The sequence below is a fragment of the Pimephales promelas genome, chromosome 15 (assembly GCF_988280905.1).
Source record: "Pimephales promelas chromosome 15, fPimPro1.hap1.1, whole genome shotgun sequence".
Classification (NCBI taxonomy): Eukaryota; Metazoa; Chordata; class Actinopteri; order Cypriniformes; family Leuciscidae; genus Pimephales; species Pimephales promelas.
This window is the reverse complement of record NC_142783.1, coordinates 3,684,251-3,711,957: the sequence shown is the minus strand read 5'-3', so window position 1 is coordinate 3,711,957 and position 27,707 is coordinate 3,684,251. Positions and strand designations below refer to the sequence as shown.

Sequence of the window (27,707 nt, the reverse complement as noted above, 5' to 3'; positions counted from 1 at the left end):
GTTATAATTAATAATTCCATAACCAAATGTTCTTACTCTTTATTTTATCAATAAATCAGCTCATTTAAAAAAATAAAAAAGTATACTCACAATTTATCAGCAATTTCTACACAATAAAATCTTTTAGAGATGTACATAACTAGGGAAAAAAAAATTTAAAATTCAGAATATTTAATATTTTTTTTATACAGAATATTTTTTTAAAAGTCCCCCATGAGACTGTGAGAATTGTGGTTCATTAACAAAAAATAGTTATTTGAGGAAATAAATACAAAAAAATATATATTTTTTGCTTATTTTAATGCTTGTTTTTTTTCCCCCTTCTCATTTTAAATAATTTTAAGCCGTCTTCGATGAAGTTATTATAATTGAGTGTTATTTGCAATGCATTTATTCATGGTTGGTGTATTTGTATTACGCCGCCTTCACACTGGCAGTTGAAATCAGCTCCGTAATACGCAATACGTTCCCAACGGACGTCGTACTACACAGTGAAAAGCGTCGGACGCGGGTAGAACAAAAATGGCGGAGAGATTAAAGTTTGATTCTGTCAGTTCTGTATGATCTCTCTGATTAGTGTTATGCTGCGTGAGGAAAGTTGCTGACATGTCAGGTCGGCTAAAAAATTTGATATAGTGGTCAATAGTTCAATGTCTACCTTCAATTTAATTGTATTAACTGCCCTTATAAACGTTAGAAAGTCATGAAAATAAAAAATGACATCACAACTTATCGTTATAAAATCAATATTTATTTTATTAAAAGTTAATAATTCAGGTTTGTTTATCAGTACCATAGCAACGCTCAACTTCCGCTGGAATTGTCGGATAGGAACCGTCCGTAGCTTTTCGCACGAGTTCAAATTTTTGAACGCATCCGGATGACCAACGGACACGATTTTCTTCGCACCGCACTCGGTCGGACCCGTTTCGGACCCATTCGCATGCGGTCTGCGAATCTCCATAGGGAATGAATGACTTCCGGTCGTTTCGCAGCCGCATCGGAGCTGATTTCAACTGCCAGTGTGAAGGCGGCGTTAGAGAGTATTTGAACATTTTGAACATATTTGTCTTCCTTATATTGTAGGTTACCAGTCCCGTCTGGTCTTCTGCACCATTGATAATGAGGCCTACTCTGATTACCTGTGTGCCTCCCTCCCTCGACCCCTCAGCAACCGCACATGCAATGAACAGCAGTGCCCGCAAACCCGCAGGTACATCCACACCTCGCGTCCCGCTAAAAGCCAACTGTAACGTAGATGTGTTTTGTGCTTTAACACACTGTACAGTTTTTATTAAACATGCCCACAAATGTGTTAAAATTGTGCGGTTGCTGTCTGACTTGTGGAGAACCGTTGGGTCTCACAGCTTTGGCTGTACTGTTCCTGTTCTGTAAGGATGGCGTATGTGTACGAGCCGCGTCTGTGGAGGCCCGTGGAACCGCCTCGAGTCTATGTACAAGTGTTCAGGTAACAGCCTTCAGAGGCTGATATACTGCAGCGCTTGATCTCAAACACACATTTGTGTCCAGTCTATGCAATCTCTCAGGAATCTCAGTGTTTCGTGCGCCCGGGTCACAAACTCTGGGCTACATTATGAGATTTTCGAAAGAATTTTAAGTGCGTAACTGTTTTCCCGTCCTCTCCTTGCACGTACAGTATATCAAAACCCGATCCCCAGTGTAACACTGATGTATGTCTTTTGAAAATGACAGCTGGAAAGTAAAACGGATGTTATTTAGTATCATTGAGGCACTTCAGCGATTAATCTAAATTAACTGTTTTTATTCAAGTTAAAAATTTTATTAAATATTCCTGAATCAACCTTAATGCATTCATTTATACCAGAAATTGTTTTGAGGGTTGAATCAAGTAAAACACAGCCCTTTAAAGGAGTACTTCACTTTAAAAAAAAAAAAAAAAATTGCTGATAATTTACTCACCCCCATGTCATCCAAGATGTCCATGTCTTTCTTTCTTCAGTTGAAAAGAAATTAAGGTTTTTGATGAAAACATTCCAGGATTTTCTCCATATAATGGACTTCAATGGGAACCAGACGGCTCAAGGTCCAAAAGACAGTTTCAGTGCAAACTGTTCAAAGGCCTTTAAACGATTCCAGACGATGAATAAGGGTCTTATTAAGCGAAACGATCGCTCATTTAATAAATAAATAACAAAGTTTAAGTTTTATAAGCACAAATGCTCGCCTTGCTCTGTTCTGATGCGCGTTCGTGACTCTCCTGTTCAAACTCGTTCATCAAAATGAACGAATCTTTTCCCGAGTCAACTCATTCATTTCGTTCGTTGAATGAACCAAATCACTCGAAAAAAGATTCGTTCATTTTGATTAACGAGTTCGAACAGGAGAGTTTTTTATGTTTATGTTTATTATTTTGATCCCCATTAGCTGCTACATTAAGCAGCAGCTATTCTTCCTGGGGTCACAACATTTTAACAAAAAACTTAACATCAAAGCTGTACAACAATAAAGACAGATACAGAAGTGCACACAACATCATAAATCATCAAACTCACACACACACACACACACACACTAAACGTAACATCAGAATACAAGCTCTTAAATATGCAAAATATTACCACTCTCTGGGTACAACACAAAATATGAAAATCACATTTCAATTATTATAGCTCATTGTCCAGTCATTATTAATTATAAAAATTACAATTACTCCAAAGTAAATAAATACAGTCTCAATCTTTTGGAAAAACTAACATTGTGACTCTCTGAGACCAAAAATAATGGGAGCGAGTTCCACGCCACCACTGCTCTGTAACACGATGTCCTTTGAAGTTGATTAGTTCGACAGACAGGTAACAAGAAACGCCCTTCACTTGATTGACGAGTGGAATAAATATGAACGTCACTGAAGAAAGTCAATCTACCATAAATAATTTCAGGCACTTTAGAAATAATTATATTTTTTAAGAATTTAATAAGAGAATAATTAATTCTACTTCTTACATGAAGCCATGCTAACTGATTATGCATATCTCTTACACTTGTTCTAAAAGAACAATTTAGAACAAGCCGACATGCTTTATTTTGTGCAATCTGTAATTTGTTTAAATTGTTCTCTGTAGTTGAAGCCCAAATAATGGAACAATAGTCTAGATGACACAAAACTATTGATTCCACTAAAGTTTTACGTATACGAAACGGTATACATTTTCTACAATGACGAACTGCGGCCATACTCCTGCCCATTTTATTCAATATTAGTTTTATATGAGCGTTCCAGGTCAACCTGCTGTCCACAATCACACCGAGCAATTTGGCCTCCGCCACTTGTTCAATTATCAAACCACCAACTGACAAATTCAAAACGGGGGAATCTTTTAAAAGATGATTAGATCCCAACATCATACATTTACTCTTCCCAACATTAATCTTCAATTTATTTACTCTATTCCACTTTTCAATTAATTGTAATTCATTATTTAATACAGTATTAAGTCTGGTAGAGTCATAATCAGACAAAAAAATAGTTAAGTCATCTGCATACAGAGCAATAGTGGCACGCTTCAAAATAAAAGACAAATCATTAATAAAAATAGAAAACAACAGTGGTCCAAGGCAGCTCCCTTGAGGCACTCCACAACACAAGACCTTTGTATCAGAATAACTACCATTAAACAGTACATTAAACTTCCTATCAGTGAGATAACTATGGATCCACTGAATTGCACACTTTTCAAATCCATAACACCTTAATTTATCTAATAATAGGTCATGATCAATTAAATCAAATGCCGCACTAAGATCTAACATTACAGTACCAACTAATTTTCTTTCATCAATTTCTTGCAACCAATCATCCGTCATCTGAACTAAGGCTGTTGTTGTAGAGTGTCCTTTCTTATAAGCATGTTGATAAGGTGAATTCAATTTATTTTTAGAAAAATACAAATTAATTTGATCATAAACTATTTTCTCTGTAATCTTACTCAAAATTGGTAGAATACTTATAGGTCTGCTATTTTTCCCAGAAAAATTTTCCTTTTTATTTTTTGGAAGAGGCACAATTTTGGCTTTTTTCCAGTTATCAGGAAAAACACATTTTTCTAAACTTAAATTAATAATATAACATATAGGCTTAGTTATCACATCAGCAACCATCTTTAATAGTTTGACATCCAATTCATCAACACCAGGAGGTTTATATTTCATTAACTTTAATGTATTTTCTACTGTAATAAGACTTACTCTGTCAAATTTAAATGTACATGATTTATAGAGCATAATTGTATCTTTAATTGTCTTAAAGGATAAATCAGAGTCACACATTTTTTTTAAATGAGGGATCGTGAGCGAACCTTAATTTCTTTTCGACTGAAGAAAGAAAGACGTGGACATCTTGGATGACATGCGGGTGAGTAAATTATCAGCAAAAAATTTTTTTAAAAGTGAACTACTCCTTTAAGGTATTGCAGGTTACCACTTTTTACACTATTATAGTTTTTTTTTTTCCAGTTTTTTTGTATTTTAAGGTTCAGTAATTTTGTTATTTTTGTCATATTTATTAGTTATTGCTTTTTAAAACATGAATATCGTTTTTATTCATTTTTATTCATTAGTCTTTTAGTATGTCAAGTTAAACTCAATGAAAATGAGAAATGTCTTTTATATTGTATTTTATTTCAATTAACTAAAGTTTTGTTGGGGGGGATTTTATTATAAAAACATTGTTTTAGATAACTTTAATAACCCTGCTGACACCTCTCAGAGATTGTTCACACATCATTAATATGTGTTTGAGTTCAGTTTGCACTAGTTTTTTTTTTCACTATGTTTAGCGCGATTCTTCTTTGTTAGAGTCTTTTGTTCCTTCACATGTGAAGATGAACCAAGGCCTTGGGCAACTGTTCAGCTCAGAGCTTCACGTCTCTTTGACCCTCCCTATATTATGTCCCTCCCTTCTCTAATGATTTATAGACACTGCAGTAGTTTCACATGTAAGGGTTAATGCCCATTGTCGGGTATTAATGGACGACGGCGAGGCGTGAACCGTCCGACGCGCAGCGGGGTCCATTAATACCTAGACGATGGACACCTCAAAGGGCATTAACCCGTTTATACCATGGTCACTTGCCAAATAACACATTTTTTTAAAACATTAGTTTATATTTGAATTAGTTTTTACGAACAATAACTTGGTTTCCCTGGTTACGCCTGACGGTTTATTAACAACCGGAGATATTTATAGTCCGCTCAGCTCGTAGACAGATAAACGGATACTTTGGCTGCCTGTTGCTATGGTTACTCACAGCTGATGTAGCCCGCGCATTTATTAATTAATTTCGAACGGTAAACTGTCAGTTTTTCCTCTATCACTTTTTAATGGACACCCTGCAGCCAATCAGAATCGAGTATTCACCCAGACCGTGGTATAACAGTTAATATTCCACTGATGCCTGATGTTCACATGAACTGTGGAGCTCTGATCTGAGCTGCTGTCTGTGTTCTAGGTAGGGTACTGTCTGTTTCAGTGTCGATTTTGTGGGCAATACAGATCTGTGTTCTATGTATAGATTGTATATGCATGATGGCCCTGATTTACTAAGATCAGAGAGTAATAATTATACACTCAGTTGAAGAATAATTGCACAAATGATGATTCTTGCAAATAGGTTGGATGAATCCATTAAAACGAGGCTATATGTACCAAATATCATAATAATTATTATTTGGAAATGAGACATTTATACCAGTCACCCTGAGACATTTCGAATGATACTAAATATATATATATATATATATATATATATATATATATATATATATATAATACTCTGTGATGATAATTCACATTAAACCATATAGATTCTAGTGTGAGCTTGTCTCAATAGTGCAGATGTTCAGTGGTCGTTCCTCAAGTAGTTTTTCCATTCTCACAAGTTGCTATTTTGCATCTGAAATAAACTGAGCCATTGAACAACTGAAATCTGCTCTAAAGTCATTGGCGCAATATGTAAGGGATAATCCACGGCTAGCCATGGTATTAAAGGATTTTAATGCACGACATAGAGGAGAAGAACTATGAAGCTAAATTAGTAGCAAAACTCGAGAGCACGTAGATGTGAATTTGAGAACTTGTACAATAAATATTTGTACGTATACGTAGTGATGCACCGATGTGAAAATTTGTGGCCGATACCGATAACCGATATTAACATTGCTGTTATGGCCGATACCGATATTTACCGATGTCGATATCCCTGTATAGAAAACACATAGCGAGGATTAGGGCTGCACGATATTGGTAAAAAATGACATTGTGATATTTTATTTTTCTGCGATATATATTGTGATATAAAAACAATTTCACCAGATTACTTGAATTGCTCTATTTGGAAAGAATGAATCATTCTAGAATGACTGGGGTAGTTTTGTCATGGAGTATATCCACAGAAACTAATATTAATAGAATGTTAACAAAATTTGTTAACATTCTATTAAACTATTAACCTTACACTTTACAAGAAGGTTCCATTTATTAAAGTGTTCATGTAATGTACACTTTAATAAATGGAACCTTATTGTAAAGTGTTTCCGATTTATGTATCTTGAGCTCAGTGTTGGACAGATCAGTTGTTTTAACCATTCATTAAAGTGAATCGGTTCAAATGAGTCATTAGTTCGCGAATCGGACGTGTCATTAACGGAACCACGGCACACGTTGTGATTATCCAGGCAGTTTAGAACATCGCACGAGATTTGTCTCGACTTATTTTTACAGTCTATGGTCTCGACAGTCGACACAGAAAACATTTCATCAACACGATAGATTTTTTTTTTTTTTGGTTTATTGAAAGTGTGGTTTCACAATTCACAACCAGTAGTTCAGAAGAAAAAAACTTCGGTCTTCCGACCTTTTACCATCGTGTATTCTCAAAGATATTCAGTCAACTCAATTCATAACATGCGTGAGGGGGAGAGAGAGCAAGACATTTTGAAGACGGCGCGCGTGACCGGTGCTTTCACTCTTGTTCCCTCCGTTAAACAAGCGAAAGACATTTTGAAGACGGCGCGCGTGACCGGTGCTTTCACTCTCTCTTGTTCCCTGAGTTAAACAAGCGAAAGACATTTTGAAGGCGGCGCGCGTGACCGGTGCTTTAATTGACTCTCGTTCCCTCAGTTAAACAAGCGCACCAGTCACTCATCTACATCACTTACCGGTCAAATATGGCTTTGGCGGGACAAAAATACGCATTAGGAAGGCTGGCAGAAAACAGCTCACCAGTTCCAGTCTTCGTGCGCTTGATGTTTAAACGCACTTGCACTTTTAATACGCGTGCAAAAACAAACATCCCCGCCCCCACGCACGTCAAATAGAATGATCATCGGCCTGTTCACATCGGCCCTATTTTGACATCGGAACGATACCGATGTGTAAAAAATTGACCAAATCGGCCGATATTATATCGGCGGCCGATATATCGTGCATCACTACGTATACGTGAACATTTACACTCGATGTGAAAACCTGTAAAATAAAACATCTGAACTGATTTGCACTCGCAGACAATAGTCACACACCTGTATTCTGAATCTGAAGCTGCAGACAAGCAGTCACAAATGTGTAAAATGCCATTCACAAAGATACAATGACAGACACAAACTCGCAATACAAATTTGCACTTCTTCTAACATTCATATTTGCAGTACAACCTCAAATTGGCACATGCAACTTCTCAAATCTGTCACTGCTAGGGTTGGGTATCAAGAATCGAGTATCGATTGGAACCGAGACTAACTTTTCATTTTTCCCGGAATCGTTCAAAAGTTAAAATTTCGATTCCTAGTTTCGATATTCACAGTCCGCCGACCGGAAGAAGAAACCGCTGAACAACACCAACGAAGAAGCGTCTACCGGAAGTGTTGGCATAACCGCGCGAGTCGAACATGAGTAGCTTACGTCGGCGGTCCAAAGTGTGGCTTCACTTTTCTAAAAATAACGAATCTCGGCAAAATGCAAAATTTGTGACAGAAGGAGTATTTTTAACAACTTTTTTGACCCTGCCTCTTAAAAGAATCGGAATCGAGAATCGTTAGGAACCGGAATCGAAACAAGGAATCGGAATCAGAATCGTTCAAATTCAAACGATACCCAACCCTAGTCACTGCAAATTGACTTTTTCTGCTCTTTTCGCGATACATGAGATGCAACACTAACTTGTGCACTTGTAACTCAGTAGCGGCGAGAGAGAAAACGGGGGTGTTCAAACGAGCCGTTTTATTGGTTGGCAATAGCCAATGAAATGTGACTTCTATTGTACGAGATGATGTCACGAAATCCGCCTCCTCCTGGATGTTCTAAAACGTTAACATGGCTTAATGCATTACTTATATTAAAAGTCTTAAATGATAGTAAACATCATTTCAAATACTTTAGATGAGCTCTCACACACAGTTCACTGACCACTACTAAATGCTTTATACCCGAATTAACCCTGAATTACAGCATAAATACATGTTAATAAAGCATTTATTAATACACTAAGTAACCATCACTATGTCTGAATAATAAGATATATGAATGTACATTTAAATAGTTTATTAATCATTTACTTACACGTTCTAAGCTATCTTATGAACCACTAACAACTCTTAAATAACTGGATTATAAAAAATTCAATTCTTCATTTCGAAATGATAAATTGATCATTAATAAAGGATGAAAATACAATTATTAAACAAATTATAGATATGCTTTTAAATCAAGAAGAAAGCATTTATAGCTGTATTTATAAATTGTTTATTGATGTCTATTAGTGCTTTATGAATGATGAATTAACTGTTACTCATGCTTAACTAATGATTATTAGCATGTAGTGCAAAATGGAAAACGTAATGTATTCACGCTTTTCCGTTTCTGGTTTATCCTGCATTTTGTTGTAATATGAAAGTAACGTATTCAATTAAATTAGGATTTTGTGTGCATAAAACAACAGAAAAATGTGTCACATAAATGCAAATGCATTGAATGAATGTCTATGTATTCTCCATTCTGTTGCGAGATAAAAGCTGGCACATAAAAATGATTATGAATGAATAACACAGTCTTCCTAGTAGATCAGCTGAGACTTTTATGCGACCCTAGTAAATCATGGCCTGCATGTCCTCTGTCTGGGTGTTTTCTGTGTTCTTTAGTTTGCCTTGTTTATCTGAATATATTTGCGTGTGAAACAGAAAGCAGCATTTGGTCTTTAAAAACAAAAAAGATCCTTTGACTGGTCATGGTGGTGCCCTCTGGGATTTTCCTGTGATGTTAATGGACAGAAACCTGAAACGGTTGTGGTCCCTGAGCAGATCGAACAATTTTTGCCCTTTTGCTGTGGGAATTTGACTCTTTTGACTCATATCTTCATTTATTCTCTCATCTTCAGGTTTCTGGGAGCACCTGCTCGACTTTGACAGGCAAAGTGTTTCTGTTGAACACTTGCTTTGTCCGTCTACTTTCCCAGAATGCACAGATCTTTATGTTTTGTTGAATGTATGTGTAGTGGTGTGAACAGTGGTTAAAACAGCTTTTGTCCCTTCACTTAAATATTCTAGGTTAAATGTAATTTTTGTGGCATGCTATCGATTACCACAGTAAATCATTTTGACTTGTCTGTCTTGATGTATAAAACTAAAATATGATAACAATTTACAATAAGGCTCCATGTTAATTTCAACATTTACCTCTTGTGCATTATTCAAAAGTTGCATCTGTTAATATTTAATGAACCTGAGCTGGCATGAACAAAGAACAGTTTTATTACATGGATGAATAAATACTGTTGATTAATAAAAACAAATATATTATCCATTGCAAGTAACATTAACTAATGAGAACCTATTGTAAAGTGTTACCAAAATATGTACGGTTTATCGAAAATAATCCAAAGTGATCAAAACAATGGCTTGACTTCATAAGATTTACCAACATTAGGATGACATGAAACAAAGCTAGTCAAAAGACACTGGTAACATGAGGACTATACATACACAGATATGCGTCCCAATTCGCCTACCTCTACTACGCCCTAAAAGTATGTACTCTTTTTGTGAAGAAAAAGTACATACTTTTGAGTGTGTAGTAAAAGAGTAGGCAATCGTTAACAGACAGCTCAGTCGCGTGCATCCTGTCAGCATCAATCACCTCGTCAAATCCTCCATTCAGTCTACTTTAATTTCTTACCGTTTCGGAGAGAAATGTTGTCGCACGTTCAACAGTGGCACTTCAAACTCATGTAAAACCTCAACTTCATGCAGGTGCAAAATGGTACCCATGTCTATTCTCTAAAACCTCCCCATTTAAGCCCACCCACCTTCACTATCACCCTCTGTTAATTAAAAAGCACAACTTTATTCAACACATTAATTTAGTCTAAAACAGAAACAACCTTTAAAACACTTAAAGGGATACTCCACCGGGTTTTCATATTAAACAATGTTATTCCCTTAATTAAGACGAGCTGATGCATACCTCTCTCGTCTCAGTGCGTGCACTCTATCGCTCTGTATTGCCGCAAAACTATGTTAGCACTTAGCTTAGCCCAGTGCATTAAATATGGGCCAAAAAGAGAAGCAACCAAACACTTCCTCGTTTTCCCTATTTAAACACAGTTACTCGATTAGTTTAACTCGACCTAGGCTGGTGACACAAAATAAAACGTTGTGTTTTTCTAAGCGTTTAAAATTGATGACTATATTGTATGGCGGAATACCATAAAAAAGTGCTTTAGAGCGCTTCAACTTGGCGCAATAATACCTTCACTCGTGAAAAGCGCATGCCGCTTTGTCGCATGTCACGTTGGCTGCATTGACGGAAATAAGAGGGAGGGGGAGAGCGAGGAAGCGGGAGCCGGTAAGAGCACTTTTCACGAGTGAAGGTATTATTGCGCCAAGTTGAAGCGCTCTAAAGCACTTTTTATGGTATTCCGCCATAAAATATAGTCATCAATTTTAAACGCTTAGAAGACGTTTTATTTTGTGTCACCAGCCTTGGTCGAGTTAAACTAATCGAGTAACTGTGTTTAAATAGGGAAAACGAGGAAGTGTTTGGTCGCTTCTCTTTTTGGCCCATATTTAATGCACTGGGCTAAGCTAAGTGCTAACATACTGAGTGCACGCACTGAGACGAGAGAGGTATGCATCAGCTCGTCTTATTTAAGGGAATAACATAGTTTAATATGAAAACCCGGTGGAGTATCCCTTTAACTAGCCCACCGCGACGTTGCCCCTCCCCGCTGGCATTTGGCAGTCTCAGGCACACAAGGGGAGATCCCACCATAAGCTCGTTCCGTGCAGAGAAAGGTGAACGCTCTCTGCGTATCGTCACTTATTTGGCACTAGGCAGTCTCAGGCACACAAGGGGAAATCCCACCATAAGTCCATTTCGAAAGGCAAAGTCCAGCCGGGCTTGTGCGAATCAATAGCATCAGCATTACAGACAGTATAGCGGCGGCACTCCTAACTTCCCATCTCTATACTCTCTCTCTCCCCACACTCGCTATCTATCTGTCTTCATCGCCGGCGGTCCTATACAACCACGAATGACACCCCCCTCCCAAAGAAAAGGTTAGTACCGCCATCTTGTACCTCGTCCACAATGCAGACCGAACTGAGCCACCCGCCATCCTCTTTGTGCCCCATTTAAACATTTTCCACACCCAGCCTCTCCATACACCACTCCCGCTCCGATGTTTCTCATTTCCCAATCAGTCTCAATAATTAGTTGCCAAGACAATTAGAGCCAGACCGATATTATCGGCCGATATTAGGCATTTTCCAAACTATCGGTATCGGCAGTTATAATGGCCGATAAATGAATATTTCAAAAATAAAATAAAAACGGACGAAACACGCTTGAACCATGTCATGAGTGTTGTGTAGTTTGTCCACCAGAGGGCACTCTACACCGTCCCTGTTGGCAACACTCGTTGAGTTGGTCACGATACATACATTGCTTGAATAACAATTAAAAGAACATCCCCATCAGTTCTCTTAACTCAAATAAGCATGACAAAATTTGTGGCCGGCGGAAGTTTCCTTAGCCAGTTATACAATTTGCAGTATGACGTAATCCATTGCTAAATTATGGTTCATCACAGACTAGCTAACCATAAAGCTAGCTAATGCCGCTATCATCAGTCTGTTCTGTTGTGACAATAAAAGAAACTTTTAGAAAGTTTCTTTTTAAAATGCATTATCATATTATTTTGGTTAAAACTCATAAATAACTACAAATAACTAATGTTAGGGAAATCTGTTAATGTTTTGTTGCGCCTTTCTGAAATAAAAAAGAAAAAAAATATATCGGCCGATATATCGGATTTTAAAACCAAAAAATATTTGTATCGGTATCGGCCTTCAAAATCCTTTATCGGTCGGGCTCTAAAGACAATATCCCAACACGCCACACACATTACAGTATCTTTACAAAAGTTCACAATGCTGCTGCAGATGCAATATAATAATTTAGCCAAGATTGAATAAATACATTTTCACCAGGTTAGATACTGATAATTAATCACTTTAACCCCTTTATCTAAACCTCTATGCAAAATCGCCGGACTCACGCGTCCTCCGTGTCTAGTTGTTTAACACTTTTCACTCATGTTTGTAGTTCTAACAGAATCCTTGAACAATGCGCGATGGGTTGTGGGCAATATCAGCCGTTAGAGTGTGCATCGGATTCTGACCGGATATAGTAGACCATCCGGGTCTCTTTGTAACATTTCAACATACTACGATTTGGCACGTACTAATTCTATTTTCGGACAGTATGCGAATTGGGACGCAGCAAGAGACTAATGACGTAACGAGACACTGGCAATGAACCAATGAACCAATCAGAAAGTCAGACAAGAAACAAGAGAACCAATCAGGGAGGCACATGACATGATCACATGAGGGCAAGGAATCGCATGACAAACAAGAATTTTACAAAATAAAAACTATAAACAAAACCTCAAAACAGGCGTGACATGTTTGTTCAAGTCAAAAATAGTATTTAATATTGTTGAATGTATCTAAATACATACATTTATACCAAAAAAAAAAATATGTATGCATTAAATCGAGAAAAAACAAGTCTTTAAGGTAACAGTTGGATTATCATGTGTTTACATCTGTGCATTTAAAACAGAATCTATATACATACTGTCACAAAGTTTATATGTATTAGCATTAAAATCTAATTTGATCGAATCAATAACAAAGCATATTACTGAGTTTACTTTCGCTCTGTGTCTGTGTTTACCAGACTGGCACATGAGGAATGTTAAAGTGCTGTTTACATGGAGCAAACTATCCTGCAATTACTTCTGTAATACATAATCACAAGTTCACCTGCGCATTCCCAGCTCAAAACGATGGTTTATGCTGAAAATGCATTACTGTAAATTGCATTTAACAACTGAAAGTCCCTCCAGAAAAACGCGATTATGCGATCGCTGAATTCAATGCAAAATCAGCCAAAGTCCGCATATTTATGCGGGGGCCGCATTTTTTCAAATACGCCGCACTTTCGCCGCATAAATTGCCGATTTCCTTGCAAAATATGCGGGGTTTGCATAATTTCATAATCCTCGCATTTTCGTTGCAAAAAAAGTCACACGTATTTTAGCAGAAAGTTAAAAAATGTTGCGTTTGCTTCACACAAGAGCAGCCATTTCCCCCTGTTTCCATGGGAACGTTATGAAGTGACGCAATTACGTGACGCCGGACAGACTCACGGAGGCGATTGACATCTCACAAATCGAACTCGTATAACTGTCTGTCACACGTTCTACCGTAACATCGTTACTTAATAAACAACATAAGATAAAAGAAGTAGCATCAAACAGAAATTACCCGCACACATGAGGTTCGAGAGAGTTCAACAGGGAGCGCGCAGCTCTTAAAGGGGCCACACCTTATTTACACTCGTTATAGTCTGAAATAAAACAAGATGAGAAATTAAATATTCCCAGCACTTTCTATGATGTAGTATGCTTGATTATCAAAGGAAGTAATAAGAAATTACTCTTACATTAGCCTAGTGAGAACAGGATGTTGGGGGAATCACTGAAAAAGAGAAATCTTTTTCATCAAACCGCAATTTTTGCAAGTTCTCTCAATTTTTGCAAATTTCTGCAATTTCATCGCATAAAATTGCATAAATATCCCGCATATTCCATCGCATTTTTAAAGAAAACGGGCCGAGTAATCAATCAATTTTTGCCCGCAACAATCACAAAAAAAAAGCGTTTTTCTGGAAGGACTGAATACTATTATGGTAAATGTTATATATAAATCGCAAATTTTTTCACAAATTTTTGGAAATTACCACCACAAAATCAGTCATTTTGATCGCAAAAATCACAAAAAAAAAATCGTGAAATCCTGGAGGGACTGAACTGAGAGACGAGTCAAAATATATTTGTGCTAATAGATCTTAAATTATATTCAACCTAGAATATTCAAATAGTCCATGAATGCTGATGACCCAAAGCTGAAGTGTGCAGCTTCTTTGGGTTAGACTGACATAGTGATTGCTGACTCGCTCTGTGTGGTGATGTGTGTGTCAGCTGGACGACTAGCGAGTGGAACCCGTGTCCGGTGACGTGTGGCGGGGGTCTTCAGGTGAGGAGAGTGGAGTGTATGTCTCACGACTCTGCAGGATCGCGAGTGGTTGAGGATTCTCAGTGCGCCGCTTACGCTCCCAGACCTCTCAGCCAACGCAACTGCAACGTGCAGAAGTGCGCTCAATACAGCATTTCCGGCTGGAGTCAGGTATGTGTAATGACTGAATCTCACAAAACCTGCCTCACCAAAATAAAATAAAAACTCCAGTCCGTAACTTTTTTGGGTCCAAAATAAATGTTTGAGCAAATACATATCCAGCCAGTGTTTAAAACTCTCTGCTTGCCTTAGCTCGATTCAAAACGGTAAGCTTGTAATAATGTTTTTAACTCCAGTGGCTTTGGTGGATTACCTGGGTAATTCAAGCATGTTTTTGCTTCATTACGTCACATCTGTACACACACATCTGAGTGAGAGGATGTTGGAGGTGGAGATTTTATAACCTTTTCTTACAGCACTTGATATAGACCATTTCACAAGATGTAAACAGCACTGGTCCAGAAGCACTTCCTGTTTCCGTTTGTAACTGTTTTCTTTATTTCACATCTTAAAGATGTTTGTTTAACTTTTTGATTCAGTTTTAAATGTTCTGTTGGTTTTATTTTATCCCAGCTTTTATGTAGTGTTAAAAAACTGAAACAGGAAGTGCTTCTGGACCAGTGTTGTTTACATCTTGTGAAATGGTCTATATTTAAATTATCAATTTGATGGCGAATCTAGAAAGGTTCAAACGACAATCACCAACAGACTCATCCGCTGTGAAATGCACAAGACTTTAAAGTGGGTTGAATTGGGCAGCTTTAAAGGATTTAAAGGGTTAGTTCACCCAAAAATGAAAATTAAGTCATTAATTACGACGCGAATACTTTTTGTGCGAAAAAACAAATAAAAATAACGAGTTTATTCGACTATTCCTTTTCTTCCTTGTAGGCCAGAAACGAGACTTCCTTAGATTTCCACGACGCATGCGCGAGAATTGCGATCTCCTTACACTACTTCAGTTCAGTTCTCGCGCATGCGTCTTGAAAATCTATTGAAGTCTCGTTTCTGGCCTACAAGGAAGAAAAGGAATAGTCGAATAAACTCGTTATTTTTGTTTGTTTTTTCGCAAAAAAGTATTCGCGTCGCTTGATAAACATATAGTTGAGCCACAGTAGTCACTTGGGATATTTAAACATTTTCTTCATTGACTTTCTGGGCCGTCAAGAGGCAGTCCTTTAGGAGCCAATGTGGTAGTTATACAGCTCTCAAATTTAATCAAAAATATCTTCATTTGTGTTCCAAAGACGAACGAAGGTCTTACGGGGTTGGTACAGCATGGGGGTGAGTAATTAATGACTTAATTTTCATTTTTGGGTGAACTAACCCTTTAAGAATAGTTATGGAGAACTCTGGCATCCTTCTGAAGGCTCTGTTGTTAGACCAGTATATAAACATATGCATACATACACTCTATTGCCACAAGTTTGGGGATGTCTGCCTTTACATGCACATGAACTTTAATGACATCCCATTCTTAATCGGTAGGGTTTAATATGGAGTTGGCCCACCTTTTACAGCTTTTACAGCTTCAACTCTTCTGGGAAGGCTTTCAACAAGGTTTAGGAGTGTGTTAATGGGACCATTCTTCTAGAAGCGCATTAGTGAGGTCAGGCACGAGAAGGTCTGGCTCGCAGTCTCTGCTCTAAAGTTCCTCCACACCAAACTCGCTCATCCATGTCTTTATGGACCTTGATTTGTGCACTGATGCACAACAGGAACATCCCCAAACCATTCCCACAATGTTGGGAGCATGAAATTGTCCAAAATATCTGGGTATGCTGAAGAGTTTCGTTCACTGGAACTAAGGGGCCAACCCCTGAAAAACAACCCCGCACCATAACCCCCCCTCCACCAAACTGTACACTAGTTATAATGCAGGCAGACAAGAACCGTTCTCCTGGCAACCCCCAAAACCCAGACTCGTCCATCAGATTGCCAGACAGAGATGCGTGATTCGTCAGTCCAGAGAACACGACTCTGCTCAAGAGTCATCTATGCATCTTTACATCTATGTAAATGTTTGTAGAAGCGTCTGCATGCCTAGGTGCTTGATTTTATACAACTATGGCCATGCAAGTGATTGGAACACTTAACCTCAATGATTTGGAGAGGCGTCTCAATACTTCTGGCAATGTAGTGTATCTAAGGGTTTAACTGTTGATCAGATGTGTGTGAAAGTTGGGGTTCATAACTATAGCAACAGTATACTCCTGGTGCAGTGTTTAAAGGGGTCATGAACTGGCTTTTTAAATGTTATTATATTGTTGTCTGAGGTCAACTTATGACGTTCGCTTGGTTTTTGCATTCAAAAACATCAAAATGAATAAGTAATAGGCTATTTTCTACCCTAGTTTTCAGCCCAGCTCAGAAACGCTCGGTTTTTATGGGCGTCTCGCACTGAAGACTTGGAAGTAAACGCCCACTGCTGTGAGTGGAGAACAGTTTTGCATATTATAATGAGTTTCAACTCACCCGTCGGTGCACTTGGGGGAAATTGTTTTGAAAACGTCCAATGTTGTAAAATGGCAACCGGAATGATTTGCCCATACATGTTCGACCCAGAGTCCGTGTGTGTCAGATCCAATATAGACGGCACAGCACCGTTCTTTACTCTTAATCGCTCTACAAATCCAGTCTTGTTTACAAAACAATCCTTAGTGAAATGAAGCGAACAGACGGACGATGTTTTACCTCATTAGCTGGAACGTCATTACAAGTTTATCCATTCAGTCCTATTGGAGTCCAGAGGAAGCTGATGCAGCGACTGTCTTCTTCCACAACCAGGCGCTGGACAATATTCTGTATTGCTCGTTAGATCGATCCGGTTTGTCATCACGAGGTAGGCATCTGTTATTTAGCTATGCGTGTAATGTGCGAATCGGTGGGCGGGGCTAAACCGGCCGTGTTGAAGTAGGCGTTGATCTTCTTCTGCGGGGGTGGGGTTTTATCCTCTCTGACATCATAGTTCCCCACTTTGAAAAACGAGTCGTTTGCTGAGGCTGGTGTCAATAAAAGCTTTTATTGGACTAACAAGGACGTTTTCAGTTCTGAAACTTACAGGATATTCTTATAATATGATAATATGACCTCTTAGATGTCAAAAGCTCAAGGAAAATTTGATTTATCAGTTCATCACCCCTTTAAAATGAATGTCACAATGTGAAAACATCTTAGTGGTTCTTAAGTAGGTTTAATTTTCAAAAACATTGCTAGTATGCCATTGCTTCAAATTCAGACATGTTGATGTTTTTGTAGTGTTCTGTGACATGCGGCTCTGGGAAACAGACGCGAGATGTAGTGTGTGTGGGTTCAGACAGAGCTTCTCTGGAAGACTATGCATGCGGGACTCAACCAAAGCCACCCAGGACACAGGACTGTGAGATGCCCGTCTGCAGGAGCCCCATTGGCTGGCATATAGGAGACTGGGGCCTGGTGAGTAATAATCCACTCCTTAAAGGCACAATATGTACGATTTTTGGATTCAAATATCCCCCCAAAAAACACTAGAACAGTGTTATTTATTGTGTTGACTTGTGTACTTCCATTATCCCAGATGTTTCCAATAATGTTCAAATCCAGAGAAATAAGCTATTTTAACCACGGGCTGTGTCATGGCGTCGCCTATCAATGACATTATACCCGCGCTACCCTCGACTTCCAGTTATATTATGCAGAAACCATGGAAAAAACAAAGACACTTAAATATATGATATGTTTTATTGGACAAGGGAACAACTGTTTTATGGAAGCTTGTTTCCGCCACTGAATAAAAAAATATAATAAATAATTGTGACTTTTTATCTCACAATTCTGACTTTTTTTCTCACAATTCTGACTTTATTTCTCAGAATTGCGTGATATAAAGTCGCAATTGCGAGTTATAAAGTCAGAATTACGAGATATAAAGTCAGAATTGTGTGATATAAAGTCAGAATTGTGTGATATAAAGTCGCAATTCTGAGAAAAAAAGACAGAAGTGTGACTTTTTTTCTCACAATTGCGAGTTTACATCTCGCAATTCTGACTTTATAACACATAATTGCGAGTTTATATGTCGAAATTCTGACATCTTTTCTCAGAATTGTGAGATATAAACTCGCAATTGTGACTTATTAGGCCAATTCTAAGGGGAAAAAAAGACTAACTTTTTCCCCCCTCAGAATAGTTAAATCTCACAATTCTGACTTTATATCATGCATTTCTGACTTTATAACACGCAATTGCGACTTTATATCTAGCAATTCTGACTTTATAACTCGCAATTCTGACTTCATATCTCGCAATTCTGACTTCATATCTCGCAATTCTGACTTTATATCTCGCAATTCTGACTTTATAACTAGCAATTCTGACTTTATATCTCGCAATTCTGACTTTATATCTCGCAATTCTGACTTTCCATCTCGCAATTCTGAGAAATAATGTCAGAATTGTGAGAAGTAAACTCACAATTGTGAGAAAAAAAGTCAGAATTGTGAGATAAAAAGTCGCAATCACCTTTTATATTTTTCATTCAGTGGCGGAAACAAGCTTCCATACTGTTTAAATACATTAATCGACAGAAAACTAATTGTTATACCGCCCAAACTGAATCGCTTGTTTTCTTGATTTTGCGCAAGTACCATGTACCATGCCTCAGGGAAAAACACTATTTTGTCAAGTGGCTAACACAACATAATCAGTCACAGCTTTATTTTTAGTAACAGTAATGCAGCATCATCTCTGTCATACAATATGTTTTCAAATGAATTGCTTGCCATTTAGCAACACTAGTCGTCCAGCATTTATTAAAAGTGTCTCATAGCAGCCGCCGAGCAAACGCACAGAGCAACGTTATAACATCATTTTCAACACACACATGTGAATGATAAAAGAAGAAGCTGGAGAGGCGTCTCCACTGCTCTCGAAGCGTGTGTCGTGCTCGTCTCTCATTAGCAATCGCTATCGTTATGACATGTCATGAAGGTGTTGTGCATGTTTATGACAACTGTCATTCAGTGTCATTTGCTCAAATGTGACATTTTTAATGCAAATATGACATTGTCTTTGTTATGACAACTTGACACAAACCAATACATCATAACCTGTCAGTGTCTTTATCATGACAACTTGACAATACTAAGACAACACAACCTGTCATAAACATGACATAGCAGATTAATTATCAAACTTAAGAAACCCCTTAGCTTTATGGGATAACATTACATTAAACTGTCATGTGGTTGGTTTTGACATTGCACTGTAAGTTGAGAAAACTTAAAAGTTTAAGGCAACCAGCTGCAGGACATCTTTGAGTTTCCTCAACTTAGGGTCATTAGTTGTACAAACTTTTTCATGTTAAATAGTTGATTAAACTTTAAAAACAGAATTTTTCAAACAAAATGTAAGTTGGATTTTTTACCGTGTGGCTATCATGATGTATTATATGATAGGGCTGGGTAATAAATATCGATTTCTCGATATTAATCGATTCTCATTTTTACGAACCGATATCGATTCTTAAATCTCAAGAATCGATTAGTCATCCTGTTTCATTTGAATGAATGGGATCATTGTATCGCGGCTGCGCGCATCCAAAACATTGCAATAATCTTTGTCCTTTGTTACTATTGATATGAAACAAAGTCTCAATTTTCTAATTACGTCCATTTTCTTTAGAAATTTAAAAACATAAATAGCGTTTTGTCGCTGTGGTGTGAGATCGCTCTCGAGAAGCAGCAGCGCTGATCTCTCTTCCGGCTTAATAATACCAGTTACAGCGCCAAATAAACATGAATGAGCATCTGAAAGTGTGTTAAAGATAGAGTACAACTTATCCAAATCCGTATCGTGTCACATTGATTCGCACAATCTGCGTTTCAACCGTGGAAAGACGTCAATTAAACAGCTTATAATCAATGTCATGTATCGTCATGTTTACCTCAGAAAACGCACATAAACTCGTTAGTCCACACTCGTTAGTGTTCTTCAATATTTAATGCATATTTGAATAAATCTGGCAAGTTTTTATGACAGCCACCATTTAAATGTTTGTATTTCATATAATCTTCTTATTATAAAAATAAATAAAAGTGTAATTAAAGTGTTTGTATAGCTACAAAACAGTTCATTATTACCTTCATATTAGGCTAATGAAGCCTATAGGCTACAACTAGACTATATTTATAGACCATAGTTTACAGCATTTAAGAGATTTGATTCCCTTGAGAAAAATTGCCATTTATTGTAACTGATATCCAAAATAATCGATATTGAATCGAATCGTAATCGAAATCGAATTGAATTGTGAAATTTGTCTCAATACCCAGCCCTATTATATGATGTATTGGTTTATGTCAAGATGTCATAACAAAGACATCTCAGACAATGTCATATTTGCATTAAAAATGTCATAATTGAGCAAATGACACACTTGCATAAAACCTCCTTCATATTCATGTCATGATTAGGAAGGCGTCATGTCAGTCTTTTGCATACCCCTGTAAAGCGTAACCTATTATGTCTGCCCGAGTCCCATTGGATTCTTTTCCACCGGCTGTGAGGTGAAGACAACTCTCATTATTCTGCGCTCAATCTCGGCGTCATCAAACTATGCCTTTGTTTTCAATAGGCAAGGCAAGGCAAGGCAAGTTTATTTATATAGCACATTTCATACACAATGGCAATTCAAAGTGCTTTACATAGAAGAAATTAAAATAATCCAAAAAAGAAATCAGAATAATTAAAACAGTTTAGAATAAAAAATAAGAAATAATGAAAAATAAAAATTATGATAAAAATAAAATACAGTAAATTAAAACCATTTAGAATAATGGCGACCTCTAGTGGTGAAAAACGACATATGGTGCCTTTAAAGTACAGACAAACCTTTGGAAATGTGTGCATCCTCCCTCTTAATTACCCTCATAACCTTATCTGCTCTCTCTCTCAAGTGCTCAAAGAGCTGTGGCTCGGGGCTGCGGGAACGACAGGTGATCTGTTCAGACAGACAGAGAAACCTGTACAGGGTAGAGGAGTGCCAGGCCAAACCCAAACCTCCCACCGTTGAAAGCTGCAACGCTCAGCCTTGTTACAGGCCTCAGGGTACACAACACCTCTACATATCTCACATGCGCCTTCATTTTATATGCTCCCGAGATTTGCACTCATGGTAACAGACACATATTTACTCAGCTATCTAAATGGGGACATTGCATAGACTTCTAATGTTTATATATATGAAGAGTTCAGATGCAAAAGCCTCTAAATGCCATTTGAAATTTTCTTCTTTAATGATGATTTTTATCAAACTTGTATACTTAAGTTCAGTAATTTCACTTAAATAACAATTAATAGGTAATTACCATTGCCATTTAAGTGAAATCACTGAACTTAAATATACAAGCTTGATAAAAATGATCCTTCTAGAAGAAAATTTCAAATGGCATTTAGAGGCTTTTGCATCTGAACTCTTCATATATATATATACAGGTAGTTATAAATACTATAGGCTAACCCTAAGAGAAAACTTTCTGCATTTTTACAATTTAAGATTATAAAACTTGCTTTTGAAGATTTTGTCAGGTTTAATTCACTTACAGGTACAGAAGTAGGTAAATCACTGCATAACCATCTAACACATGATGCATGATGATCTCAAAATATGTTTACGACTTGTGTAGAGTTTTATGTTTCTCACAGTATTATTTCTGAAAGATCATGTGACACTGACACTGGAGTTAATGGTGCGGAAAGCGTAGCTTTGCATAACAGGAGTACATTACATTTGAAAATATATTAAAATAAAAAGCAGTTATTTTAAATTGTAATATCATTTCACAATAATACTGTTTTTACTATATTTTTTGATCAAAATGGCTATTACATATGCAATGACCAAATAATCATATAATAACATATGAAGAGTTCAGATGCAAAAGCCTCTAAGTGCCATTTGAAATTTTCTTCTAGAATGATCATTTTTATCAAGCTTGTATATTTAAGTTCAGTAATTTCACTTAAATTGCAATGAGGATTACCTATTAATTGTCATTTAAGTGAAATTACTGAACTTAAATATATAAGCTTGATAAAAATGATCATTTTAGAAGAAAATTTCAAATGGCATTTAGAGGCTTTTGAACTCTTCATATATATATAGAATAAAAAAATGCATGAATACATTTTATAACATTTAAAAAACACACACTTTTGCATGTTTGTACCGACATTCAGACGAGATAGAAGTGATTCTGACTTTAGTGTTCTCTCTCTCTCTCTCTCATATATTGGTATGAACAGAGGTGCCCAGCATGCAGGACCCGACAGGTCATGATAACACCATTCAGGGCTTCCTGCCGTATGTCCTTGAGGATCCCTCACTAGGTTTGTTCCTGAAATAGTTGGATGGTATGGATGTCATGTATGGATGGCATCTTTCCATCCATACATGACATGCTTTTTTCTCATTTACCCCTTTTCCACCAAAAAAAGAACTGGTTCGGAACTGGTTCAAAGTTGGTTCGGAGTTGGTTCAACTTGCGAACCGCTTCAGAACCTGTTTGTTTTTCCACTGACTAGAGCGCCCAGGGAACGACGTCGTTACGTCACTGTGTACGTCGCCATACGTCTTAGCTAGAAAAGCTTGCAAATACAACATTGCTTTCGGATTATCTCTAACTCGTGTACCAAGAAAGCTTTAAAAACAATTGAAATATGTAAGTCTTTTAATCTTTTCGTTTGATATGTAATTTTTTTCTGATAAGTTATGTACCTCTGTAATTGTGTCTTTTTTCTTTCCATTTATTTGTTCTATATTGTGACTTTTCTTCTTTGCTTATAATGTCTTCAATAAAAAAAATACAAAAATAGAAACGCTTGCGTTAACTTCAAGCATAACAATTACAAAGACAGACTCCATCGTGTTTCTGCAAATGTTTCTCTTGGCTTTGCGATCCTGTATTATGGTCAGAAAAGATGTTTAGAGCACATCTAAACCCACCCCAGCCCCCGACGTAAGCATGACGTGGTAAAGGAACGGTTCTAGTCCAGCAAAGAGTTGGTGCCGCTTTGGAACCAGTTCTCCTGGCCGAGAACCAGTTCTTTGGCTGTCGAAACACAAAGAACTGGTTCGGGCGCAGGTACCGGCTCTCAAAATGCTTTGGTGGAAAAGGGGCTATTGTAGGCTGATCTTGATCTGGGGCCGTATAAAACTTCTCAAAAATGCTCTTGAGAATAGGCTTAAGAGTGTCCACCAAAGCGTTTTTATCCAGCTGAAAACGCTAGCCGCTCTGCTGAAGACGCCGTGCTTTGGGCGCTTGAGAGCGTTTTGGCAGCACAGCATTTTTTCCGTTCGTTGCTATGATACAGAATATCCGCAGCACAGTTTACTTGAAACTGATTTCGTATATAATTTGTTTCATACTAAAAATTTATTTTCATCCGTTTTGTTTGTTGGTTGTTGTCGTTGTACTGAAAGAATGTTGTGACAGTTGGTCAGTGTTGTTTAGTCCCGCCCCTCCTCCACTGTGATTGGACGGGTGGGTAAAAAGTGAAAGTGATGAGCGCTGCGTTTTATCCAAAGTTGAACATTTTTCAACTCTCGGCGACCAGTAAAAAACGAAGAAGAGAAAAAAACGCTCAGCGCCTCGTTACGCTCACTCATGGCGTTTAAAAAACGCGACGCTCCCATTGAAAACAATTAAAAACATACGCCAGGCGCGTGGAAAAATGCTTTGGTGGACACACGGCCTAAGTTTTGAATTGAGTGTTTGCACGGTTTGAAGATCAGTTGGAAGGTCAATGAACTGCCACACTGTAGGGGTCAAAAGTGTTGACCAGCTTTGGAAAATTGATGTTCACACTTTATAAAATATTTTATAAATATTAGTTCAAGATTTTGTAATCAAATTGTGATTTTTGGGTAGGATGTCATAGAAATAAATCATGAACACACACACACACACACACACAAAAAAAAATTACGAAAATGAGGTCCGACGTCCAAAATCCTGAACCATCCCTTTAACAAATTAGCCTGGGTGTTACGTATCAGACAATTTTCAAAATATGTCATCCAGTCCTTCCAGTTCTCTCAACAATAATTACATCTTGTTATATTTTATGTGCTTTTGGTGTACTGTGGAGTGGGTAAAACTGTTTTTAATGGCAGGCTAGCAGTTACCGTTGACTCGTGCTAGCCTAGCACCGGCGAACTATGCTACTGGAACGACTGGATGAACTTTTTTGAAAACTGTCTCCACTGATAAATAACACCCAGGCTAACTTGGAAATGAGGTCCCATGTCCAAAATCCTGAACCACCCCTTTAAAGGGTTAGTTCACCCAAAAATGAAAATTAAGTCATTAATTACTCACCCCCATGCTGTACCAACCCCGTAAGACCTTCGTTCGTCTTCGGAACACAAATGAAGATATTTTTGATTAAATTTGAGAGCTGTATAACTACCACATTGGCTCCTAAGGGACTGCCTCTTGACGGCCCAGAAAGTCGATGAAGAAAATGTTTAAATATCCCAAGTGACTACCGTGGCTCAACTATATGTTTATCAAGCGACGAGAATACTTTTTGTGCGAAAAAACAAACAAAAATAACGAGTTTATTCGACTATTTCTTTTCTTCCTTGTAGGCCAGAAACGAGATTTCCTTACATTTCCACGACGCATGCGCGAGAGTTGCGATCTCCTTACACTACTTCAGATCGCAATTCTCGCGCATGCGTCGTGGAAATCTAAGGAAGTCTCGTTTCTGGCCTACAAGGAAGAAAAGAAATAGTCGAATAAACTCGTTATTTTTGTTTGTTTTTTCGCACAAAAAGTATTCGCGTCACTTGACTTGGCTGATAACTGACTGGGCTCTTTGATGTCCACTGGATGATTTGACGCTGGGATTGCTGGAATGGTCACATATCCCAATTCTCTCCAATTCATCCCAATCCCAATTCACCCCTTGCCCCTACCGCTTGGCCCTACCCCTCCGTTTTGCGCATTCACGTCTAGGGCTAGGGATTCCCAATTCTTGTTGAGATCGAGGGGTAGGGTGAAGGGGTAGGGCTACATAGCCCTCGAAATGGAGATTTTTCAGAGGCACGCTCCAAACGGAGGGCTAAGAGAAAGTGTGTCCTGTCCATACCTTAGACACACTGCCAGTCTCTGTTCTGAATCGATTGGTTCACAGAAATTGGTGGTCTTGTTTTTAAAATGTGGCTCTAGAATCGCAAGCAAAGCATCAAACTGTCCCACTGACATTCTGAGGTAAATTTTGAATCATTCGGGATAAATTCGCAACTCGTTGATAAGGAGGTGCTTCCTCTCGGCGTAATTTCAGGATCGTATGGACGCAATATTTTCTCTTCTCTTTTCAATAAGAGAGAGGGCAACAAAATCATCCTCACTGCTTGACGAATCCATTTTGTATTTTTGCGTTTTTTCCCGCAAAGGTTTAATAAATACGCATCGGACTCAGTGTGCAAGGTTTCTGTGCGTGACGAATTTTTAGGCTGACGAACACGAAAAAACGCATACGAAAATTTCTGACTCAGTGTGCAATGGTCTTTAGGGGTGAACCAGTCACCCACAACAGATACTTGACGTAGTGGAGTTACAAACAACTGCTTTTTCCCATTGGCATTTTTTGAAGGAGTTTGTTGTCTCGACAAAATCCTCTATTGGCTGTCCTCCCTGATACAGAGATTGGAGCTGGTCCTTGGGCTGGATGGCTTCTGCTTCATGTTTTTTTGGTTCTGGTGTTGTCTCATGTTTCAGCCAAGAAAGGAGAAGAGAGTTGAGGATCTTCAAACAGAAGACTTTATTTAAGCAAACAAAAGAAGCCAGGAAATTCATCAGTTCACTTTGTAAAACAAAGACAATACAAGACAGAGGAAGGAAACAAATCAAGTTACGACTGTACCCATGATTCCTTGAGAAGGGTATGAGATGCTGCGTCGGAAGTAGCAAAGTAGCACTGACAACAAGAGTCGAAACATGGAGCAGGAATGTCCCACTCTTCACACTGAACCGAAACCGAACTAGACAGAAGTGTTGGGATACGAACACCAAGCCCTGCGTATACAACTGAGTGAACATGGAACCGCACTTTCACAATGACAAGACAGTAGGGGAGTCAGGGCTCTGTCACCATACAATAATAAACCACACCAAGGTGACAGAACCACTGACACAAATGTACATATAATTGGGAAAGACATTATGTATTCCCACCATCCAATTACTAGTACAATGTATAAACTTTTCTTCTGTCCATTGACAAATCTGATCAAATGTGTTTAGGATCCTGTAATAAGTTGTTTAATAGATGACATTCAAGTATCAGACACTTTCTGTTTTTATGAAGCTCTTTGTCTGAAAACATTTAATAAGGTCATTGTTATTCTTTATTATCTAACACAACAGACACTCATCAAAACAATCCAGTCCACAATCCTTATGGCACAACTCTCAGCCGTCACTGTAGCCAGACTCAATATGGCTGCTGTCCTGATGGAAGTACCTCAGCCAGTGGACCTCAGCACCAAGGCTGTCCCCAGGACCAAGGCATAGCATCCTGCACATGGAGCAGGTACACATGGACGTGGATACGTCTATTACAGACTATTTGCTTTAACAGAAATGTACATCAACACTTCTTTCAGGTACGGCTGTTGTCATGATGGTGTGACCATTGCCCAAGGCCCCAACAAGGGAGGCTGTCCAGATTCATGGCCACACTGGTCTCCAACAGTGAGTATTTCTAGAGACCACATTCCTTCGTGTGCCAGTTATCCCTAAACTCTTAAAAACCTTATTACCTTTTGTTTTACTTATTTGGAAATTACCAGTCGCACTGAAACATTAAACATGCATAATACTCGATGATAATCATTCACATTAAAACATTTAGATTCTTGGGTGAGTTTTTGGTGATCTTCGCATGGGAGAGAAGGAGTGGGGGATGAGGGAAAGAAATGTAGGTTAGGTCAGACTTTTGTCTCAAATGGTAATTTCCAGAGTGGTCATTCCTCAACCAGTTCT

At 38.0% G+C, this 27,707-nt stretch overlaps 1 protein-coding gene across 2 annotated transcripts in view; it reads left to right on the top strand.

Annotated features, from left to right (window-relative positions):
- paplna (papilin a, proteoglycan-like sulfated glycoprotein) overlaps positions 1-27,707 on the top strand; it is a 90,448-nt gene that overhangs the window by 32,279 nt on the left and 30,462 nt on the right. The window contains exons 11-18 of one of the 2 annotated variants that reach the window (XM_039651071.2): positions 1,087-1,213; positions 1,397-1,468; positions 14,583-14,787; positions 17,935-18,111; positions 21,612-21,762; positions 22,960-23,043; positions 27,090-27,255; positions 27,329-27,416. In XM_039651071.2, coding sequence (XP_039507005.2) covers positions 1,087-1,213; positions 1,397-1,468; positions 14,583-14,787; positions 17,935-18,111; positions 21,612-21,762; positions 22,960-23,043; positions 27,090-27,255; positions 27,329-27,416 — 1,070 coding nt within the window. The remainder of the gene's footprint in view (positions 1-1,086; positions 1,214-1,396; positions 1,469-14,582; positions 14,788-17,934; positions 18,112-21,611; positions 21,763-22,959; positions 23,044-27,089; positions 27,256-27,328; positions 27,417-27,707) is intronic. The other variant, XM_089120035.1, reaches the window with a different exon arrangement.